The sequence below is a fragment of the Labeo rohita genome, chromosome 15 (genome assembly GCF_022985175.1).
Source record: "Labeo rohita strain BAU-BD-2019 chromosome 15, IGBB_LRoh.1.0, whole genome shotgun sequence".
Taxonomy (NCBI): domain Eukaryota; kingdom Metazoa; phylum Chordata; class Actinopteri; order Cypriniformes; family Cyprinidae; genus Labeo; species Labeo rohita.
In genome coordinates this window covers 9,923,298-9,943,397 of record NC_066883.1, presented here as the reverse complement: position 1 = coordinate 9,943,397, position 20,100 = coordinate 9,923,298, and the positions used below count along the sequence as shown (strand labels likewise).

At 36.8% G+C, this 20,100-nt stretch overlaps 3 protein-coding genes across 4 annotated transcripts in view; 2 read left to right on the top strand and 1 right to left on the bottom strand.

The window, feature by feature from the left end:
• Positions 1 to 3,183: 3,183 nt before the first annotated feature.
• Positions 3,184 to 7,999, bottom strand: get1 (guided entry of tail-anchored proteins factor 1). Its single transcript, XM_051129167.1, has 5 exons — positions 7,817 to 7,999; positions 7,065 to 7,230; positions 4,146 to 4,213; positions 3,906 to 4,020; positions 3,184 to 3,717 (listed from the first exon to the last, which is right to left on the bottom strand). The coding sequence occupies exons 1-5, from the start codon at positions 7,946 to 7,948 to the stop codon at positions 3,644 to 3,646; spliced, it is 555 nt and encodes a 184-aa protein (XP_050985124.1). The 5' UTR covers positions 7,949 to 7,999; the 3' UTR covers positions 3,184 to 3,643.
• Positions 8,000 to 8,353: 354 nt separating this feature from the next.
• Positions 8,354 to 11,560, top strand: si:ch73-281n10.2 (Non-histone chromosomal protein HMG-14A-like). Its single transcript, XM_051129168.1, has 6 exons — positions 8,354 to 8,552; positions 9,799 to 9,825; positions 9,940 to 9,969; positions 10,060 to 10,101; positions 10,194 to 10,325; positions 10,479 to 11,560. Exons 1-6 carry the CDS (start codon positions 8,535 to 8,537, stop codon positions 10,542 to 10,544), a joined length of 315 nt encoding a protein of 104 aa, XP_050985125.1. The 5' UTR covers positions 8,354 to 8,534; the 3' UTR covers positions 10,545 to 11,560.
• A 1,477-nt stretch (positions 11,561 to 13,037) lies between these two features.
• The window catches only part of brwd1 (bromodomain and WD repeat domain containing 1), a 38,422-nt gene continuing 31,359 nt past the window's right edge, over positions 13,038 to 20,100 (top strand). For both annotated transcript variants that reach the window (XM_051129090.1, XM_051129091.1), the window contains exons 1-8: positions 13,038 to 13,261; positions 13,365 to 13,423; positions 13,525 to 13,554; positions 13,769 to 13,828; positions 14,579 to 14,729; positions 14,824 to 14,919; positions 16,593 to 16,753; positions 16,843 to 17,064. In XM_051129090.1, coding sequence (XP_050985047.1) covers positions 13,213 to 13,261; positions 13,365 to 13,423; positions 13,525 to 13,554; positions 13,769 to 13,828; positions 14,579 to 14,729; positions 14,824 to 14,919; positions 16,593 to 16,753; positions 16,843 to 17,064 — 828 coding nt within the window. In that variant the 5' untranslated portion in view covers positions 13,038 to 13,212. The remainder of the gene's footprint in view (positions 13,262 to 13,364; positions 13,424 to 13,524; positions 13,555 to 13,768; positions 13,829 to 14,578; positions 14,730 to 14,823; positions 14,920 to 16,592; positions 16,754 to 16,842; positions 17,065 to 20,100) is intronic.

Here is a 20,100-nt window from a genome sequence, read left to right as displayed (position 1 = left end):
AATTTCAGCTGTCTGTAAACATCAGGAGCTGCTAAAGTTAGTGTGACGACTTGCATATATGGACAGAGATGCTGTTTTTTAAAGAAACGTGTAAATCTGTAAATCTGTAAACGAAATTTAAAAACAAACAAAAAATGTTGACTGGTCACTCTATTTTAAACGAGTTGGTATTAGTTAAAAAACCTCCAGCTAAATATTGCTAATCATCACCGTTAATTTTTTATGATCTCTGTTTTATGATAAAATGAAAAACTTCCAGAGGTTTAAATAGGAAAGTTCCCACACTCTGACATATGGGACAGGGTTGTTGTCAGGGGACACAACAGAGAATGTTGTCCCGGGCTCTGTGATGAGGGGGGCCCATTGAGGTCCTCTAAAGTATAACCTACTGACTAGGCCTGCATGGGAAGAGAGAGTCTAGCCAACCCATCAAAATTTGGTCCTTGGCTCTGTCACGGGAACAGGACATCACAGAAGCTCAAGGCTGGATGTTTTTGACTCTGGGCAACAATAAACCACCTTGCAATGGTCTTGCAATTAGCAAAAATAAATATATAAATATACAAATCCTGACAAAACTCCAGGAAACAATTACATGTTCCAACATCCAACCTAAATGTTGCTACCACATAGCAGAATAGATGCAAATCAAAACAGAGTACAATCCAACCCTCTCCATTGACTTTGTATTGTGGGAAGCTGCCTCCTTGTCATTTCTGACTTTCAACAAAAAAACAGAACATGCCTAAAAGCTGCTGTGTGACAAGGTGTACAGTAAACAAGCTAAAAAAAAGCCAGAACTTCGCACTTATAAGCCATTGATTTAAAAAACAAGAGTTTGAGGACACAAGTACACTGTAAAAAACACTTTGTTGAGTCAACTTAAAATAATTTGTAACCTGGCTGCCTTAAAATTTTAAGTTCAGTCAACTCAAAAAAAGTTTATTCAACTTGAAATGTTAAATTATACAAAGTGGCAACTTAGATATTTGATTTGAATCAACTTAAAATTTTAAGGCAGCTGGGTTACTTATGTTACTTACCCATATGTTAAGTTTAGCAAACACAAATATCTAAGTTGTTACTTAGTACAACTTAACATTTCAAGTTGACTAAACTTATTTTAGTTGACTGAACTTAAAATTTTAAGGCAGCGGGGTAACATTATTTTAAGCTGACTCAACAAATTGTGTTTTTTTATTTTTTACAGTTGTAGATGTCAGGGTATTTCACGTTGGGTCATTCAGCTGTAACATTTCTCAACAAAAGGAAGGCAAAGAAAAGGGGCACTGAGATAGACCAATAAAGTTTAGTTTTTCAGTAAATCTCCTCTCAGGTTTACTTATAGGGTGGTGAAATAACGGTTTAAAAAAAAAAAAGAACATTTCCTATCGCCGATTAAGTTTCCCTCCAGTGGGCGTAGTTCTCAGAGTAATATGACATGTTGCGCTTTACTTTTGTGTCCTTAAAACACTTGTTTTTTGGGGGGTCGATAGCTTATAAAAATGTAGGTTTTTTTTTTTTTTTTTTAGCTTGTTTACTGTACACTTTGTCACATAGCGGCTTTTAGACATAGCTCTGTTTTTTCTTGTAAGTCAGAAATGACAAGGAGGCAGATTCCTGCAATACAAAATCAATGGAGAGGTTTGGATCGTTTTCCCTGACATGTGTAGTATAGAAGTAATATATGCTCAGTGTAATGTATGAATGTAAATTCATGTTGACTTTAACTTCAAGTTGCACCTGGTGTCAGTAGATAAGACAAAAGATGAACTTAACAGCAGAGCTTTATTTACACAGATGGTGAGTGAAGCAGTGACAACAGGTCACTACTGATGCAGCAGTCAATGAAAAAACGGACGGATGAGAATAACTGATAGTCTTATCTTGCAAGGATACACTGGACATGAGGAGAACACAAGAAATACTTACTGATGATAATGACGATGAGGAAAGGAGACAAGGATGCTGGAGAGACAAGGAGATCAACAAGGAAACACAGGTAAGTTTATAGGTAAGTATCAATGGAGTCTGATAGCATGTATTATACATGAGCGAGTGGGGAAACTATTCTTAAATGTGGTTCAAGTCACCAAGCTAACCTTTTTATTGTACATTTTCTAAATGTACTTTTTAAATAGAACTTCTTTCTTGATATTTTGAGGGACATCAAAAAAACTGGACCCCTTTATTAACCTCAGATTAAAGGGTTAGCAACCATTACAATGACAGATTTTAACACATTGCATAGTACAAAGTAAACTTTACAGTGTAAAGAATATCTAGATTTCTGCAATTATTACACATACATTGTGGTAGTTAACCTTTTAGGACACTGAGTGATCAATGACAGGCCAAGCTGGACAAAAGTAATAAGATTGGAAGTGTGGGTTGTACATGTCAGGCACACAAAGCTTCTCCAAAAAAAAAAAAAAAAAAAAGATGGAGACATTCCTTGCTCCCAAAATCTTAAAACACATTACAGCAATGCTCTAAGCCAATTTCTAAATGTAAATTCTGGACTATTGCTATACTCTTCTTAGGCCCGAGAATCCAGCAAACATCACAGTTAGAACACGAGCAATCATGAAATTGGTGAGAAATAACCCAAGGAAAATATTCTGTGGACAATTAAGTCAAAACTTTTAGCAAAAACGCAAGGCGGCACACTGCAAACCAACACTAAAACCTCTTACCACCTGAAAAATAGAGGAAGGACCAGGATCATGTTTTTGCTGCCTAATATTCAAGACAGCATTTCATGACTTCAAGTTGGGCGATTCAACAAGACAGTGACCCAAAGCACATAAGTAAATCAATTCAAGTAAGGTTGGGAACATAAGAAAAAGGCCAATTAAGATGTGTCATAACCTAAAGAGGTTTGTGCTATCATAACTACCCATAAATTCCAACAAATCGAAAGATTTATGTCGAGGGATGGTACAAAGTTTGGAGGTTTTTATAAGTTATTAAATTGAAGGCATCACTTTTTCTCCAGCCTGCGCTTTGAATGATTATGCTATATTCAATAAAAAAAAAAAAGTAAAAATAAGTACAATTGTTGGTGTGTTATTCAGATAATTAGATTAAATTAGACCAAATTTTATGAAAATCCAAACATTTTCACAGGGTTCACAAACTTATTCTTGCCACTGTAAGGCAAATAAAACAAAACACTGCACACGCCTTTTCATATGCATGTTTATTAATGCATGGACATTCTTCTTTGGGGAAAAAAAACAAACAAACAAAAAAAAACAATAAATACACTTGTAACACTGACAAAAAATACAATTATGGTACAAGCAATAAATAGACAATCTTTTGCTTTGCTTGAAGTTACAACAAAGTGTTTTGCAATTTGTAGGAATGTTTACTTATCAGCATTTACTGACTAAAGGCAACTAAAACCTTTAAATGTCATTAAAGAAGAATCTGTAATCAATGAAAGCTAAAATCATTTCATTGCAGACTTAAACCACTGAACGGAATGGTAAATAAAAACAAACAAACACAGACCAATCAGTTTGGCCCATTCATGAACAAGATGTACAAAACATAGACTGTGGATTTTAGCAAGAGAATTAACAAACCAGTATGGAAAATTCAGTGACTGCACGATTGTCTATATAACACTGTTAGATTAACTGACAGCATGTAGAATGATGGCAACAACCTTGTTGCAGACAACTAGCCAGCATGTGATTCCAACACCACCTGAGATAAAGCAACAAAAAGCATTTTATAACACTTTAAACTCCATGTAATTATATTTATTCCATCCAGATGGCATGCAATATATTATTTAAGATGCTAAGTTTAAAAAAAAATAAAACATTTTAAATCAATGTATCCCACTATCTTTCCAAAGTGGCCATTAAATACCACTGGTGACTTGGACATACCTGCAATTCCAGAAGGAAAGGCTACTAGTCTCTCCAGTGGAGCGATCCATTTACTGGGCACCACTGTGACCGGATCTGCATAATACTTCAGTATGAGTGAAATCATGAGGGCTGCCTAAAAACAGACAGAAGAAAACAGAACAAAATGCCATTATGAGAGAAAATGAACAAATGACACATACAGACATACAAATGATACATTAATCATATTAACATCATTTAAAAATGTTCCTCACCCACCTGAAGAATGTAAAATACAATATTTACAATCCATTTCATTTTGGCCTGCTGTGCAGTTCTTGATTTGACTGTAAAAAAAGAAAGGCAAATGATATAACAAAATTCTGTCTACTCATAGTTTCTTCAAATCCAGTGATGGATAGCCAGTGCCCTGTAGAGTTAAGCTTAAAACCTGTACATGTACTTTTCTAGTAGCTCTGAAGAACTTAATTTATCTTGCTCAGGTGTTTTATTAGTGTTGGAGCTGACCCTCCAAGGTCAGGTTTGAGGAACCCTGCTTTAAAACAAATTATTTATTCCTGTCCCAACATTGTTCCTGTAGAGCTAACTTCCAGTGAATTTCAGTTCTAACCCAGCTCCAACACACCGATCTATTATTATCAAGTGCTCGTGAAGGTCTTCATCAGCTGCTTCAGGTGTGTTTGATCAGGGCTGGAGCTAAAGTCAAGGGGAAGATTTTCAAATTTCCTTAATTTTTTTTAATGTAAATTCTCTTCTGTTCCTCAATGCACAAGATATGTATGAACTACATTCCAGGTACATTTTCATCCTTTTAAAAGTCAACAGTGTGAACCACTCCATGCTTATTATTTATTGGTTAGAACTGACAGATCACTCATGGATCAAAATCAATGGATCAGTGCAGCTAACCTCAAGTCGCTTCATGTTCTCTACTCATTAAACAACGACAGGTGAGTCACTGCAAAAAGACGGTCATTGCAACATTTTAAGATGATGAAACTATGGCGCCATGTGATTTTTAAAACCATTTTCATAAATTCAATGGTTTTCAGCTTGGAAAATATGTTAATTTGACTAGAAACAAAGCATTGTTACAGTCGGGCGAGACTTTAGTAAAGGTTTAAAAAAAAGGTGTATAGGAAAGATGAAATAAAAATGACATTGAAGCTTTTCTTAAGACAGCCAGTTCGCTTCAAAACACATTCATATAAAAACAACACCCAAGTTGGGGTTTTGATTTTGAAACATGCAGTGCTCTTGTTTATTCAACGAAGTCAAAGCCTTTTGGAAAAACTATTTGTGCCGGTCAGTGTTGATATTGTGGAGAGCCGCAACAAATAAATCAATGTATGGGAAAGACTGTCAAAATCATTCCAGACTTTGGACGCCATCTCTAATATTAAAATCTTTCCCCCAGTTTCACAGACAATGCTTAAGTCTAGTCCCAGACTAAGTCTGAGCTGTTTCAACTGAAAGAAACTTGCACTGACTGATCTTAATGCGCAAACCAGTAATGTTTTTTTTCTAAAGCACATTAATAAAATTACTTTAAATGTCCTATTACAACTATTGTCTAATCATAGCTTAGTCTAAGCCCTGTCTCTGAAACCAGGTCTTTAAGTGTTAGTTAACCCATAAAAGAAATTCTCTCATCATTTACACACCCTCATGTCATTCCAAACCCATAAGACTTTGGGTCATCTTCAAAACAAATTAAGATATTTTCAATTCATCCTGAGAGATTTCTGTCCCTCCACTAAAAATCTATTACACCAAAATGTTTATATAGGTCGCTATATATGTTGACCTCAAACCAATATGGTAAGCAGAAACCCAAATGCGCTTGTTCAACGTGAGAGCAAACTTCATTGGTTCTCAGGTATCATGCAAAGATTACTTCTTGATTACTTCAAAACATTGAAAATTTCACATCTGAATATTGCAAAAGTAATATTTTGTCTTCATTTGATTGTTATATTTTTTATTCAGCAACAGTAGAGCTACAATAGTAGAGCAACCCTACTACTACAAACAGCAAACCAAGTATTTTTAACCAAACATTTTTTTCCAAAAAAAAAAAAAAACATCACTTTATAAGACTGAATGATTATCTTTTGTTTGAATTCCTTATAAACAACAGCTATGCTAATTATTCTCCATTTGCTTTTATGCTTCTACCTCAAGATGCCCATCCCAACATAACGAGAGATTATGCCAGCTCCAGTTTGGAACCAGCCACTTACAAAGATTTTAAATGACCCTAGCATCTGTGAAGAGATAATGCCAACTCTGAATCATCATAAAAACAGCCAAGTTTTTCTTATATTGTAATCATTACATTCACATCACATAATCATTGCTTTATGTGTTCATTATTTCTGCTAAGAATATGTAACATACGTAAATAACTGACTTGAAACCACTCGATTATCCATATGGATTACTTTTACAATGGAAGATCCATTGAAAAAGATGAACCGAAGTCTTACATGTTCGCAACAAAATGAGGGTGAGTAAATAAAAGAATTTTCATTTTTTGGGTGAACTATTCTCTTGAAACCACTTGATTGTCGAAGTGAATTACTTTTACAGTTTCAATAGATGGACATAAATCTCAAGTTTCAAAGATGACCCAAAGTGTTTTGTCTTTTGAACAACATGAGGATGAGTAAATGAAGACAGAATTTTCATTTTTGGGTGAACTACCCCTTTAACAAGTTGTATCTATGCTATTCCCCAATAGCATGAAGAACAGCAACAGGCAGCAGCCCAGCCATTTGTCTTTCTTCATGAACGCTGAAGCCGTTATCTGAAACCAACTTGCCATTTTCCACACTTAGCCTGAGACTTTGAATTCTCCACTGGAAAGTGAAGAAACTTTTGGTTTCTCAGTTCTTCTCACCCCACTATAAAGTGGACAAAGGCAGTTTACACACTCACAGTGAGGTGTGCTGGATACTGTAAATATCTTAACACTTGCTCGTTGTTTCTTGTTTTCAACAGAGCAATATTCCACATGTCGTTTGCTATACTGTACAATTTGGCTGTTTTGTGGACTTCTTTCTGTGTTGGACTGGTTAGAAAGCAATCACTGTAGCTTGTCACTTCATCAGCCATCTTGCTGCACATGCTTGTATTGCACACCCCTTTAGAAGAAAAGCACAAAATAAATTTTACCAAGAGTCTTCAGTTGATCGGTCATCTTGTTGATCCTGCGTTCCAGTCTAGCGTATCTGGCAAACTCGTCCATCATACTGATGGTGGACAGCTCCATCTTCATGTTTTGGATCTCCGTCCTCATCTCCATCTCCTGATCAGCATCTTTCTGGAAGACCTTTGACAGCTATGAGAACAAACACGTAAGATCTTAATGTACATGTGCTCATTCATTTTAAATGACATGTACTCAAAGCTTTTGCACTAGATCCATATCCACAGAAAGTGTACTCTGAATGAAATAGTTACAGTTTATAGCTACAATAATCCAGATATTTAAACTAACCAGGCATTAGCAAGTTTTGGAGAGGGTGCTATGATCAAACCATGTCAGTTTTTGGACATTTAACACTGTACAAGCATGAAATGGCGTAAACAATCATTCAGTACCATTACATACATCACAGTACCATGAAAGAAGTGCAGTGTTTTTTTTAATGGTTTGTCAAAATATTAACAGCCCACATTAAACGTTTGATTGGCACTATTAATTGACCTCTAGCTGGTGTATATGAATGAGTCTGCCTTAGTTAAAACTAGAGATGGTGGTAGTTTAACAGAGCAGCTTTTGTTTGCTGTGACTGCGTGAAGCTCCTGTAGGGGTAGCAGACATGCTTTATCAGAGCATTTATGGCGTCACATTACGACTATAATGTACGTTTGAAAACATATATGTTCTTAAATCCCTCAAACTCTTTTGAATCAGTACTTACAAATGAAGAAATGGACGGCAGCAATGTTTTGACGAGGTTGCATAGAAATACAGAGCTCAGTACAAGGAACCAGTTAAACCCGGCAGCCATTTTCTTTTCATCAGCCTGATCCTCCCCCAATGATACAAACATAACAATAGCACACTAGTGCTGCTTTTTAACCGGTTTCTCACTTTAAGTGTTTGAATTATACTTATTTTATCTAAAAAAAAATTACACAGCAACAGTCAAATATTCGAAAATGTAATGTTTATGAGACATAAACATTCTATTCTTTATTAGGCCGCGTGTTTCTTTAAATGCACTTAAATAATCTAAATATATAACCAATGCAAATAACACCTAAATATATTTACATGCTTACAGCAACAACAAATACAGAAAAGTGGCGCCTAAAGTATATACAAGCAAATCTGTGATTGGCATCTCAACCTATCCACACAGGTACTTTGCTTTGGTTTGAAATGTGGTTGCCAAGACGTTTCAGCCAATCACCGCTGAGAAGGGGCGGAGCGTAGCTCGCATCAGGTTAGTGCTATAATGAAAAGAATATAGAAAGGGGAGATCCAATCCGGTTTCAGCTAGTTTCTGTTCCGATAGAACATTAATGCTTGCTTCAGTGTTTCCTAGACCCGGTTTTTACACTTTACTTATCAGCGCGTAAGCTATTTTAACTTATTTCCTTTTTGTTTTGAAAGCAAACGAGCTTTAAGCAGCCATGCCGAAAAGGAGCAAAGTAAGTTCAAAAATATTGGATATTTTATTCTCTTTTACAATATGATTTTAATAGCATGCAGTAGTAAAATATCCACGTTCCTAGGACGCTTTATGTAAAGTTACGTGAGTGTTGACTGCATTGTTGCATGTGTTAATTCGTAATCTAGGGCATGTGAGCCCGTGGCATGAATCTGGCGCCTTTTTACTTAGAGCTGTGCAATATTGTTTACTGTAGATATAAAATAAAACACAGGCCACAACGAGCTTTCTCCGCTTAACTCTTGAATTAAAATCGTGTTTAGAATACGCAAAGTAAATATCAAACAAAGGGGTGTAACCTCGTAACGTTTGGTCATGTTATTCCTCATAGAGAAGAGCTTGTCCTGCAAATGTTTTGCTTTCAACAGCGGCGTTTTAATACCTTCATAACCATATACACGCAAATTAGTCGAAGTTGTAAGTTTGAGGACATGGTGGGATTTTTCTGAGACCCTCGTGTAACTGTAAATACTTGTGTAGTTGCGTGTTGTGTATGACTCCATATGGTCCTCGAGTAGGACACATACACACTATAGTCTTGAGTGTCATGGCTGCCTTTGCCCTAAACACATTTGAAGCCTTATATCCAAACGAGTTTGGTTTATTTCATAATTCGGTTTTCCCTTGCGTATCCCGCCTGAATTTTTCACATGACCTTTGAAATGGACTTTGTAGAGTGTCTTAAGAAAGTTTTCACCGACTTTATTCGCGTATTTGTGTACTAAAGATATAAACCTGCCTTTTTCACATTTCTGTTTAAATCTCGATACAAACCTGGTTTATGTTAACAATGTTGGACAAAATGTATCGATGTTTAACATATTTGCTCGTCGAAAGTGAATGAATTTTGTCTGTGGAGGCGGAGCTAGTGTTCCCCTCCTCCATGTGAACTACTTCGGCACGGAAATTTTTCGCTAACAACGTTACCAGCTACAAGAAGTTAGCTAGCTAGCTACGCTCCACAAAGCTAATGTAAATAAACACACCATCATCAGTTCCACTATCTTGTCGTTTCATTTTTGTTTCTTTTCTCCACGTTGTATTTTATTTATTAGACAAAATTAACTAGTACAATAAAGAAGTTGAGTAGAATGTACCCTCCCCCACATTCACTTTATAAATTACATAATTGCACATAACTTGGAGGGAGGGGGGGTGTACAACACCTCCCCCCTCAGACATGATCTATGTACACATACTAACAGCTTCTGTTTCTTCTGGTACAGGCTAACAATGACACTGAAGCAGCTGGGGTAAGTTTAAATCTATTAACATGTCACAAAACACATTTTTGTATGTATCTATGATGCTTATTGCTTGTTTGCTTTGTTGCCTTCCCATCTTGTCCTCATCAAATAAACAAACAGCCCAAGAGACGGTCTGAGAGACTTCAAGGTGTAAGTTGGTTTTGTCAGTCCCTCTGAAGTATTATGCATACTATTACCTTTTTATGATGCACATGGCTTATGCTGAATTTTGTTTTGCAGAAACCCCAAACGCCAAAGTCTGAGCCCAAGCCAAAAGTGAAGGTAAATAGTTATCAAAATAAGCTTTATTATTATTAATGCATTTTATGAGAAGTGGCTTAACTGTGTATTTTTTTTTTTCTGAAACATTACAGAAGGCACCTGCAAAGGGCAAGAAGGCCAAGGAGGTAGAAAAGGCCAAGCCAGAGGAGAAGAAAGAGGACACGAAGCCAGAGGATGAGTCTGATGAGAAAACTCCTGCAGAGAATGGAGAGACCAAAGCTGAGGTAGCAATTTTTATTTAGAATAATTAATCTAACCATGTACTCTATGATGTTGCCTACTTATTTAGCTATGTGCAGAAAAGTTATAGATTTACCTGTGACTAAGTCTGTTGAAAACATATATTTATCGATTTTGAATTTTTTGTTTTGTTACAGGGGGACAATGGAGAAGCAGGAGGCGAGGAGGAAAAGGCCGACCAGAAAGAGGGAGCTGCTAAATAACATTAATAACATTTCACCAGAGCTCCCATACCTCTTTTCTTGTACAATACAGAGGAATATTTTTATTGACTATTTTCTAAAAAGCAGGTTTTTTAGTAGTTCAATATTAGAAGCTCATTTTATAGACAACGATCAAGAGAAAAGCCTTAGAAGAGGGATTCCACTTTTTCCCACTCCAATTTTTCCTGAAGAAGAATTGCAGTCTTGAAACAACTAATGACTTCTTCGTATTGTTATTATTATTATTTGTTTTTGTTTTTTTTTTTTTTTTTTTTGTTTTTTTTTTTTTCCTGACTCTGTTTTGTTTTTAAAAAGGGAGGGAAGTGGAACAGGCTGCGACAGATCATGTGATCATGCCATTTTTAAAGATTAAAAAATGAAATTTCTATTTGAAACTGGGAGAGTTTGCCTGAGACACTAACATTCCATAGGCAATATGAGGGACACCTGTATGTAGCCTGTATTGTATGGAAAGGGGGGTTCTGTAAGAAAATGCTTTGTTTTATTGTTTCTGGGGGGTTGGGATTGATTGTAAGCTGTATTCTATAAATTGAAACCTCTTTATTCGAACTGTTTTATGAATCAACAGCTTTGATTAATGATCCTGCTCACTAGTACTGGAACACTCATCGGATGTGTGATTTACATGGACTTTTGTCTTTGTGTGGTGATAGCATTGCAATAACGTTGTATAGCTGCTGTGAAAAGGTTTTCATAATTTCTATATGCAGTATGTGATGGTACTTTAAGAGGATGAAAAATGGAATTGTGTGTGTTAGCAAAGCTAATAACAGCTGTGTTACAGTGTTAAACATGCAGGTCGTAGCTGACGTTATACAAAAGATACTGTAATTTCATTCATGTGAACACGCCAGCAGTAGCTATATCACTCAAGGTTTTCGGTTAAAAGTACACATGTACAGTGTCTTTTTTTTATTATTTCCATTTTTTTTATGTAGCTGTATCTGTAATGATTGGTATGACATACCAATAAAATGGTTGTAATTTCACCTTGATATTTTGTCCTTCTGTTTTCCTTTCTATAATTAAAAAGAACACAAGATTAAGAAAAATTAATTACGTGAAATACATTTAATAAAATAATGTGTTTGACTATGTCAATATTGATATTGCATTAGCTTGCCATATACATCTATATTCATCTATGTTTTTTTTTTTAAAGAAAAAATACTTGGAAAAAACAGTATTGTGAAATATGAACGTATTGTGACTCCAATATACCAAACTCCTTATAACTTACAATTAGTTTGTCATAACGTGTGGGAACCCTTCAGACCATTGTCTCATTTGCAGCATTTTAGAAATTTGGAGACAGAAAAAATCTGAACACTGACCTGGTCAAGAATTTTTTAGCTGCACCTCAGTTGTGTTGCAAAATATCCAAGAAATTCATTAAGGAAGCTGGGACAGGGAATCTGTACTACTTAAGAAAAGGAAAATGAGCATAGAGCACTATGAAAATGTATATTTGAAAGACATCAGAAGGATGTGGAATTAATTTGTACTGTTTGTAAAACATATCAAAGTTTCTGTCTTTTCTGTTGTAATAAGATTAAACGTTTGTGCAACTTAATGGGGATTTAGGGTCTGCATTTTTTGGAAGCTTTTATCTCAGTGGTCAGCTTCCCCTAAGTTCACAGGTGTCTTGGCAGAGTAACCAATATCAGTGGTCACAGAAAATGAGATTTAGTAATTTTATATTTGTATAGAGATCTTTTTCCCCAATATGCATTGTTTTAAAGCAGCTTTACAGAAAACATTATGCTAATGTTTGTAATATCTTAACTATTAATAAGTGCATTAATAGTATATATTATTTAACATAAGTATACTGTATGAATTCAAATTAAGTTTTGGAGATATATATTTATATACACTTCTATACACACACACACACACACACACACATATATACAACAACACACATTTTAAGTGTTTGAATAGTTTTTGAGGCCACAAACTGCTTTAATATTGAAAGGAAGAAAAGATGAGATTTTGGGATAAAAATAAGACCTGAATTTACAAGTGAATTTATTCAAGTAGCTTTTGTTATCACAGGGTTTGTGCTCTCTGTCAGTGGATATATTTATGTAAATCAAGTCAGTTTTGCACATTTAGCGTAATATTCGTAAGGTAATCCCCACATGCATTATAGTAAGTAGTGGTGGCGAATATTAGTTGTTTGCACGTCTTTAAATATTCAAACCGTCAAGCTCTGTTTTCTAGACAAAAGATGAACGGTTCTACTGTCGCCATTCTATGTGACGTCATGAACCAGCCGTTCGACCTTGTTCGAACAGGAACGCGGCTTTTCGTTGTTATTCGAAGATTGTTTCGTTTGGAACGACACAGTAAGAAACGTTCTGATTTATATCGAGGACTTGAACACTGAATGTTCGGACTTTTAAATCTCCGCGTGGCTTCTGTTTTGCTGAAGAAGGAGTTATACCCCCTCCCCCTGTTTCCGGTGTTCAGGCGGAAGTAGCTATGAGCTCAGGCCTCATACTTCCAATGGCGACCGAAAACTGGCCGAACAGAAAGCGGGAGCAATCGTGGAGGGGTACGAAGCGTACAATCGACATTAAATAATTATATAATTTATCAACTACACATAAAGTTCGTCTCCAAAAACCGTATTCTTTGAGCTATGGCCGATACTACAGCAAGAAATGGGAGTATTTCACCCCTTGAATCAGGTAAGACACAAAAAGTAACATTTAGGAATATTATTAAGAGGTACTTTTCTAGTATCTCCATCGTAAATCACATAATAAACGCTCTTGTGGTGTCCTTTCGCAGAGTTATATTACTTGATATCGCGCTATTTGAGCACGGGGCCGTGTCGGAAAGCGGCCGAGGTGAGTTGACTTTAGTCATGGAGACTTTAATAAGAGTATTGTGTTTAAAATGATGCTCATCTGGATGAGAGCACTGAACAGCTCATTGTCATCTGTTGCAGGCTCTTGTGTCTGAGCTGGAGGAAAATCAGGTGTGTTGCTCGATTAGTTCGTTCTTTATGTCGGTCCGTCAGTGTGTATGCTTTCCTCTTGGATTGAAACGAGGATTTGGCAGTGTAGTACTTTTCATTATCGCTTGCCTTGAACTTGTTTACCTTTTCCGCTATTGTTTTTATTAAGATAACTTGGCGTACGTCGATTTTCTTTCGACCTTATTAACCCGGCTTGTATATTTTTTTTGGGTAGCTCCTTCCACGTCGGCTGGATTGGGAAGGAAATGAACACCCGCGATCTTATGAAGATTTGGTAAGTGTTTTGATTTTGTTTCTGGAGCATGTGTATGGCATGTGTTTAATTCTTACACGTGTTCGTTTTGTGACCGATTTAAGATCGGCTCTAAATGACAGGCTTCTGTTTTGTTCCCCCCTTTGGATTGGTTAAATGGGCGTAACCTATTTGACAACTTAGTTTACAATGTATAGCGTTATTATTAGGAGCAGTTCTTGGGGGGTTCTGTGTTTTGACTGCTTCCCTATTATTTAGTGCTGTATTGCAGTTAGGGTGGGGCCTCGTCGGGTTGTGGCTACGTCAGGTTGTTGAACCGTCCAATCAGATTTCAGGACTTGCAGTCAGCTTTTTATTTTGCATGTGACCTGCTCTCTGATTGGCTGATAAAGGGACCCAATTTACATAAACTCCTTGCACTCAGCCACATGAGACAGGCTTTTATTTATGTTTTCCTGAAGGGTCGCGATCACGGTCAGTTATCTTATGGGTGTTTTAAGTGTTTAAATGCTCCCTCTGTAACAAAAGTCTGCATTTAGTTGTCTTGGTTAAAACCACATTTAGAGAAAACTGATGCATCCACTTAATAAAAATAAAAAGCACAATGGTATTACAATGTAGTAAAATTCACATTCATATATATCATTCACATTCATTAAAAAAAAAAAAAAAAAAAAAAGAAAATTATAATAAAATAAATTTTTTATTATAATTTTCTTTTTTTTTTTGGTAATGCATGACATAATGAAAGTATCCTTTGTTTTTTGTTAGGTTGCTGCCAACAGACATATTGCACCAGACCACCTGTTGCAGATATGCAAGCAGATCGGTCCAATTCTGGACCGAGAGGTTCCGTCTGGTGTGCCAGGAGTCCACTCTCTACTGGGGGTTGGGAAACACTCTTTACTGCGAACATCAAAAGGTGAGCTTTCAAACCCTCTCGGGCTGGAGCATTCAAGTTCTTCTGCATCAATTATCCAAGTCTAAATGTCTCTGCCTTCTCTCAACATCTCTAGACTGTGGCAATAGCAGATGGAAAGCCTCCACGTTCGCAGCCCTTCATAGAGGGAGACCACCAGAGAGGCCTTTAAACTGCAGGGATGCCAATATTGGTAAGTAATTTCAGTTCTCTGTATGGGGCCTTAATGATGAGGATTTAATAATAATTTTTTCCTTTGCCGCATATTTACTGTTTTAGAGAAAAATACAAAGGTTGCTGTTAGTTTAAAAAAAGTTGTTATCTTCTTTTCTTCCCTTTTAGGATACGTATTCAAGTGAAACAGAATGTGGTGTTTTTTGTTTCATCTGGAATTGATTGAATCGTTGTTTGCTAATTGCTCTCATTTGAGTTACAAGTCTCTGGAATTATTATTAGGATGTTGATTGATTATTTTTAGAATTTTTTTTCTTAGTGATTATTTTCAGTAAAGATAATGAAGGCAAATAAAAGATATGCACGCACAAATAATTTAGTTGCATCCTAACATAAAACTTGCTTTAAAAGCTGAAAATAAGTTTAAAATAACACTAATGAAGGTCTATTATATTCATCAATACCTAAATTATAGCCCTATAACATAAATATTAAGAGGACACTTGACATGAGCCAATATCTGCTTGGCACAACTTCTGTGTATAAAGACAGTATAGAAGCGCAGAAGCAATCAAATTAGGGTAGTGAATCGTTTAAACTTTTTACTAGATTAATTGTTTTTTTTCAGTCAATCACACTAACTGCACTGGAAATTAAAATTGTAATCACAAATATAAACACAAAAACAAAAGTTGCATTTACATTGCAGATCTGAATGCAGATGAGATTTTTTTTTTTTTACTATATTCGTTTTTTTTTTTTTTTTTTTCTTTTTTTTTTTTTTTTTAAGACGACCTGCTTACACCTCCTTTTAAAAGTGACCCATATCCAATATCTGCATTTACACCACACTGCCTTAATTTTGAAAAACGCTTAACGTGGCTTAATGCATTAGACAGTGATATTAAAAGACCAAACTCTGCATGCATTTTAATAAAGCATACTGTGTTTAGAAAAGTAGATGAGCCCAGAATATGAACTTAACATATTGACAGAACTAATAGAAAAAATTTTAATGTGATAGTTTCATACTTGCATCAAAATCATGTATCAATCTGGGTTGTTCTTCATCCTTGTATAATTTTTTTCCTCATTATTTCAACGCATTTGAGTGCCAGATCACCTCTTATTTTACACAAATGAATGAAAGTAATACACTGCTAGTCAATTAAAGATGTTACTTCTATAGTAGTATCTGTGCTGTGAGATGTTTCAAAAACATTTGACACCCAACCCACATTAACAGGGGAATATTTGATTTGTCCGTTTAAACAGCAGGTGCAAATGCACATATCCTGTTCATATCAGATTAATTTCCATATATGAATGAGGCCTGAAACCTGAGAATATCATAATCAATAAAAGCAATAAGGAAGCAATAAAGCAGCAATAAAATCACTATTTAAAATTTTGTAGTGTTAGTATTGTGTGAGGATCAGTTGTCATAGGAACTTTTGTCTAGGAAGTGGGGAAGGTACATTAGCGCATCCTCAGGAATGAGTGGAGTTGAAAGGATAATGTATTAATAGCATCCATTTTAATGCATTGTGTTGCTGTAAACTGACTGTTTCCTCTCACTTTGGCTGCTAGCCATCTCTGATCCCTGTTAAACGTATTTTGTTTTCTGTCTTAGCGAAAAGAAATTAAAAATGAAATGTTGAGCGCTCTGAGTGAATTTCTTTTCTGTTGTAGTGGAGGTATGCCGTGGCAGAGAGTTCACAGGAGCTCAGCGCTTCAGCTCTATCAACCCTGTCAGCAATTATCAGCACATGAAGATGCACAGGAGGATCCTTGGACATCTCTCTGCTGTGTACTGTATCGCCTTTGATCGAACAGGTTCCAGGATTTTTACGGTGAGCATCAAAAATCTGACATCAACCCTTAGACTAGCACTTTGTCCATGCTGTCCAACGCTTGACCCTCTTCGTCTCCTGACCCGCAGGGTTCCGACGATGCCTTGGTGAAGATCTGGTCCTCTTTTGACGGAAGGCTTCACTCCACTCTCAGAGGACATTATGCTGAGATATCAGACCTTGCCGTTAACTTTGAGAATACCCTTATTGCAGCCGGGAGCTGCGACAAAACCATTCGAGTCTGGTGCCTTCGTACTTGTGCCCCAGTGGCGGTTCTGCAGGGCCACAGTGGATCTATTACCTCGTTACAGGTGAGAATGCTGTTTGACTAACGCCTGTTTAAGCGCTGTATTATTAACGTTAAATTAATATAGGAGCCTGGCAAGTGAATTTACCGGTATTATGCCTTACCATTAAATGGTCTTTGTCATTTATTTGTGATTTTTCAGCATCACACGCTACTGGTCTAATGTGTGGAATGTGGAACATTTTAAAAATGTTCTTGAAAGAAGTTACTTATGGTCACCAAGGCTGATTTGATGAAACATACAGTAAAAATAATAATGTTATGAAACGGTTAGAAATTAAATGAACTCAATATTTTAAAGGGTCATGAAACCCCCATGTTTCAGCACTGGTTATTTCTCACAACAGTTTTAAAAAAATGCTGCAAAAGTCGGCATGGGCGTGGGCGTGGTGCACTGCAGAGCGGAGGGGCAAGAGTAGAGAGAGTCAACTTCGGGTTCAGACAGTTTTATTTCACTCCCATTGAGTTAACAACACAAATAAATGCACAGCCATTTGCACTCTGCATCGAAAACATATATTTTAAACCCAGAAGATGAAAATAGCGCAAAAAGCTCAAAATTAACCAGTTTTTTCCAACAGTTAAAATTAACGGATACTAACATTGTCATCTATGATGTGTAACACAAACACCTCTGCTAAAATCTCGGAAAAAGTAGTCTGGAGTTTCATGAACCTTTAATATATTTGGGGCTCTATGCTTACTTTTCTTTTTGGAAGCACTTGTGCTCCTAACTTAAAGGGTTCATCGGATGCTAAGTTCAATTTTAGATGCTGTTTGAACATTAATGTGTGTTGGCAGTGTATGTACAAATCTACCCTGTAATGGTAAAAATCCATGCAGTGGTTTTTAATTAATCTGTAAAAATAATATCCCCTTTTTCAAATCGAGTCATTCTCAGATGTTGTTGTTGCGTCACACCCACAGAGGCCGCTCCCACCATAGTTGATTGACATGACCGTCTTACCTGAGATCAGTTGTAACAGTCCAACCTCCGTGTTTTGATGCCGGAGCAGGGATGTTAGTTAGACAAGAATTGAGCGATTGAGGTGTTGTGTTGCTGGATGTAATAATGAACGTTGTGGTCGTCATTTACTCCTGACATCTGAGCCGCTGAAGATGCAGTGGATTACGTTTGTTTGTGAAGGGAATGTGCCTCCCGATGTACACATATCCGTCTATGTTCGCGCGAATCATTCATGATCCAGCTTCACTTACAGCAGAAGTGAGTATAAGGGGTTTTTTTATGAATCTTTGCGATCGCCTTCCTGGGGCAGCCATGGCCTAATGGTTAGGGAATTCGGGCTTGTAATCGAAAGGTTGCGGGTTCAAGTCCCAGGTCCCACGTGATTGAGGGTGGGGGAGTGAATAACCAGCACTCTCTCCACCCTCAATACCATGACTGAGGTGAGTCCCTTGAGCAAGTTGAGTCCTCCAGCTGCTCCCCCCACAGCTCTGTGTGTTCACGGTGTGTGTGTGTGCGTGCGTGTGCGTGCGTTTGTCACTACTCATTACTGTGTGTGTGTGTGCGCACTTGGATGGGTTAAATGCAGAGCACAAAACCAGAGTACGGGTCACCACACTTGGCCATCACGTTTCCTTCCTTCCTTCCTAGTTAGCAAGTTTAGCAGCTAAATGCGGCTAAAGTAAACCGGCTCGTCACTCCACAGAGAGAAGAGAGGGGCAGGGAGGGCAGAGCTCATTTGCATTTAAAGCAACCTCGACCAGAATGATTTTGATGAGATGATTTTTGCAGAGCTGATTTTGGCAAGGTAAAAAGGGTGTCATTTTACACAACCATTGAGAATTTTTAACCAAAGTATATTATAGACTTTTCATTAAGACCCTAAACAATCATATCAACTTGTGGAAAATGGGCATCCGATGACCCCTTTAAAAGTAGGAGTGTAGTCAAATGATCAAAATTAATTTGTACTAGAGAGGTGGCACAGAAGAGCACATAAGTGGCTTGTAGGTCTTGTTTCAAACTATTTTTGATGACGAAATGGCCTGATGCTGTTTTTTTTAGCATCTGTAATGTTTTGGAACTTTGCGATGATTGTTGAGCTTTCTGTAGCTCATCTGGTAGATGGTAAAGCTAAGGACATTGGTTTGATTCCCAGGGAAATAATTATAAATAAAATGTGACCGCTTAAATCATGGGAACCAATTCTTTATTTGTGACCACAATGTCTATGTTGAACTGTGTGTCATGTGTGAAAACTGTGGCTACATTGTTCACTTGTCTTGTTGATTTAGGGCTAGATTGAAAATGACCACAAACTCGAGTTGACCAATACTGTTGGCTCTGACAGTGACTGAGGTGTTACAGTCATCAAGCACAAAACACAGTCTCTTTTTTGGAATATAAAATTGTGCATCCCTGATTTATAGAGCCCTGTACATGGAATAGATATTCTGGCCACAAATGAAAAATTTGCTCAAAAAACACTTTCGTTGTGTTATAATATGCTTGTTTTTTTTGTTTTTGTTTTTTTTAACCGTATGTGCTCAACGACTCCCAAACAATTCACTCAACGATACACTTTCCAAACCCCTCCTTTGCGTTATGCTAATCTGTGGTGACTGGTCTGATGATCCAGTCTATTGTAAATTGGTCTACTTCATGCAGTGCATGTTGGAAACGGATTGCGCATCACCATTACATTAAACACCCAAACAGCCATGGTGTATGCACAACACAGAAATGTATTGATGGAGCACTGCAGTTGGTACACCAACATATTGCTCTATTCTTTATCGTAACTCCAAGTAATAACAAAGACAAACATTCACTATTCATCAACACATTTCTAGACAACTGCAAGTGAGTAGTTGCTGTTAGCTGGTTAGCCAGAGACCTACAAGCTGTTTTCTTTCTTCAGCTGCAAAGTAATTAAGTTTTTTGAGGAAAACATTCCAGGACTTGTCTCCATATAGTGGACTTTAATGGTGCTTAACGGATTGAAGGTTAAAAATGCAGTTTCAGTGCAACTTCAAAGGGCTCTAAATGGTCCCAGCTGAGGAATAAGGGTCTTAT

What these genes read in the sequence shown, in the direction of transcription:
- get1 (XM_051129167.1), bottom strand. Translation starts at nt 7,948, where the DNA reads ATGTTTGTATCATTGGGGGAGGATCAGGCTGATGAAAAGAAAATGGCT. An exon ending in TGCCGTCCATTTCTTCATTT is followed by an intron (nt 7,231 to 7,816) that starts GTAAGTACTGAT and finishes TTGTTCTCATAG; the next exon opens with CTGTCAAAGGTCTTCCAGAA. An exon ending in CTTTCCTTCTGGAATTGCAG is followed by an intron (nt 3,718 to 3,905) that starts GTATGTCCAAGT and finishes GCTTTATCTCAG; the next exon opens with GTGGTGTTGGAATCACATGC.
- si:ch73-281n10.2 (XM_051129168.1), top strand. An exon ending in AGCCCAAGCCAAAAGTGAAG is followed by an intron (nt 10,102 to 10,193) that starts GTAAATAGTTAT and finishes GAAACATTACAG; the next exon opens with AAGGCACCTGCAAAGGGCAA. An exon ending in ATGGAGAGACCAAAGCTGAG is followed by an intron (nt 10,326 to 10,478) that starts GTAGCAATTTTT and finishes GTTTTGTTACAG; the next exon opens with GGGGACAATGGAGAAGCAGG.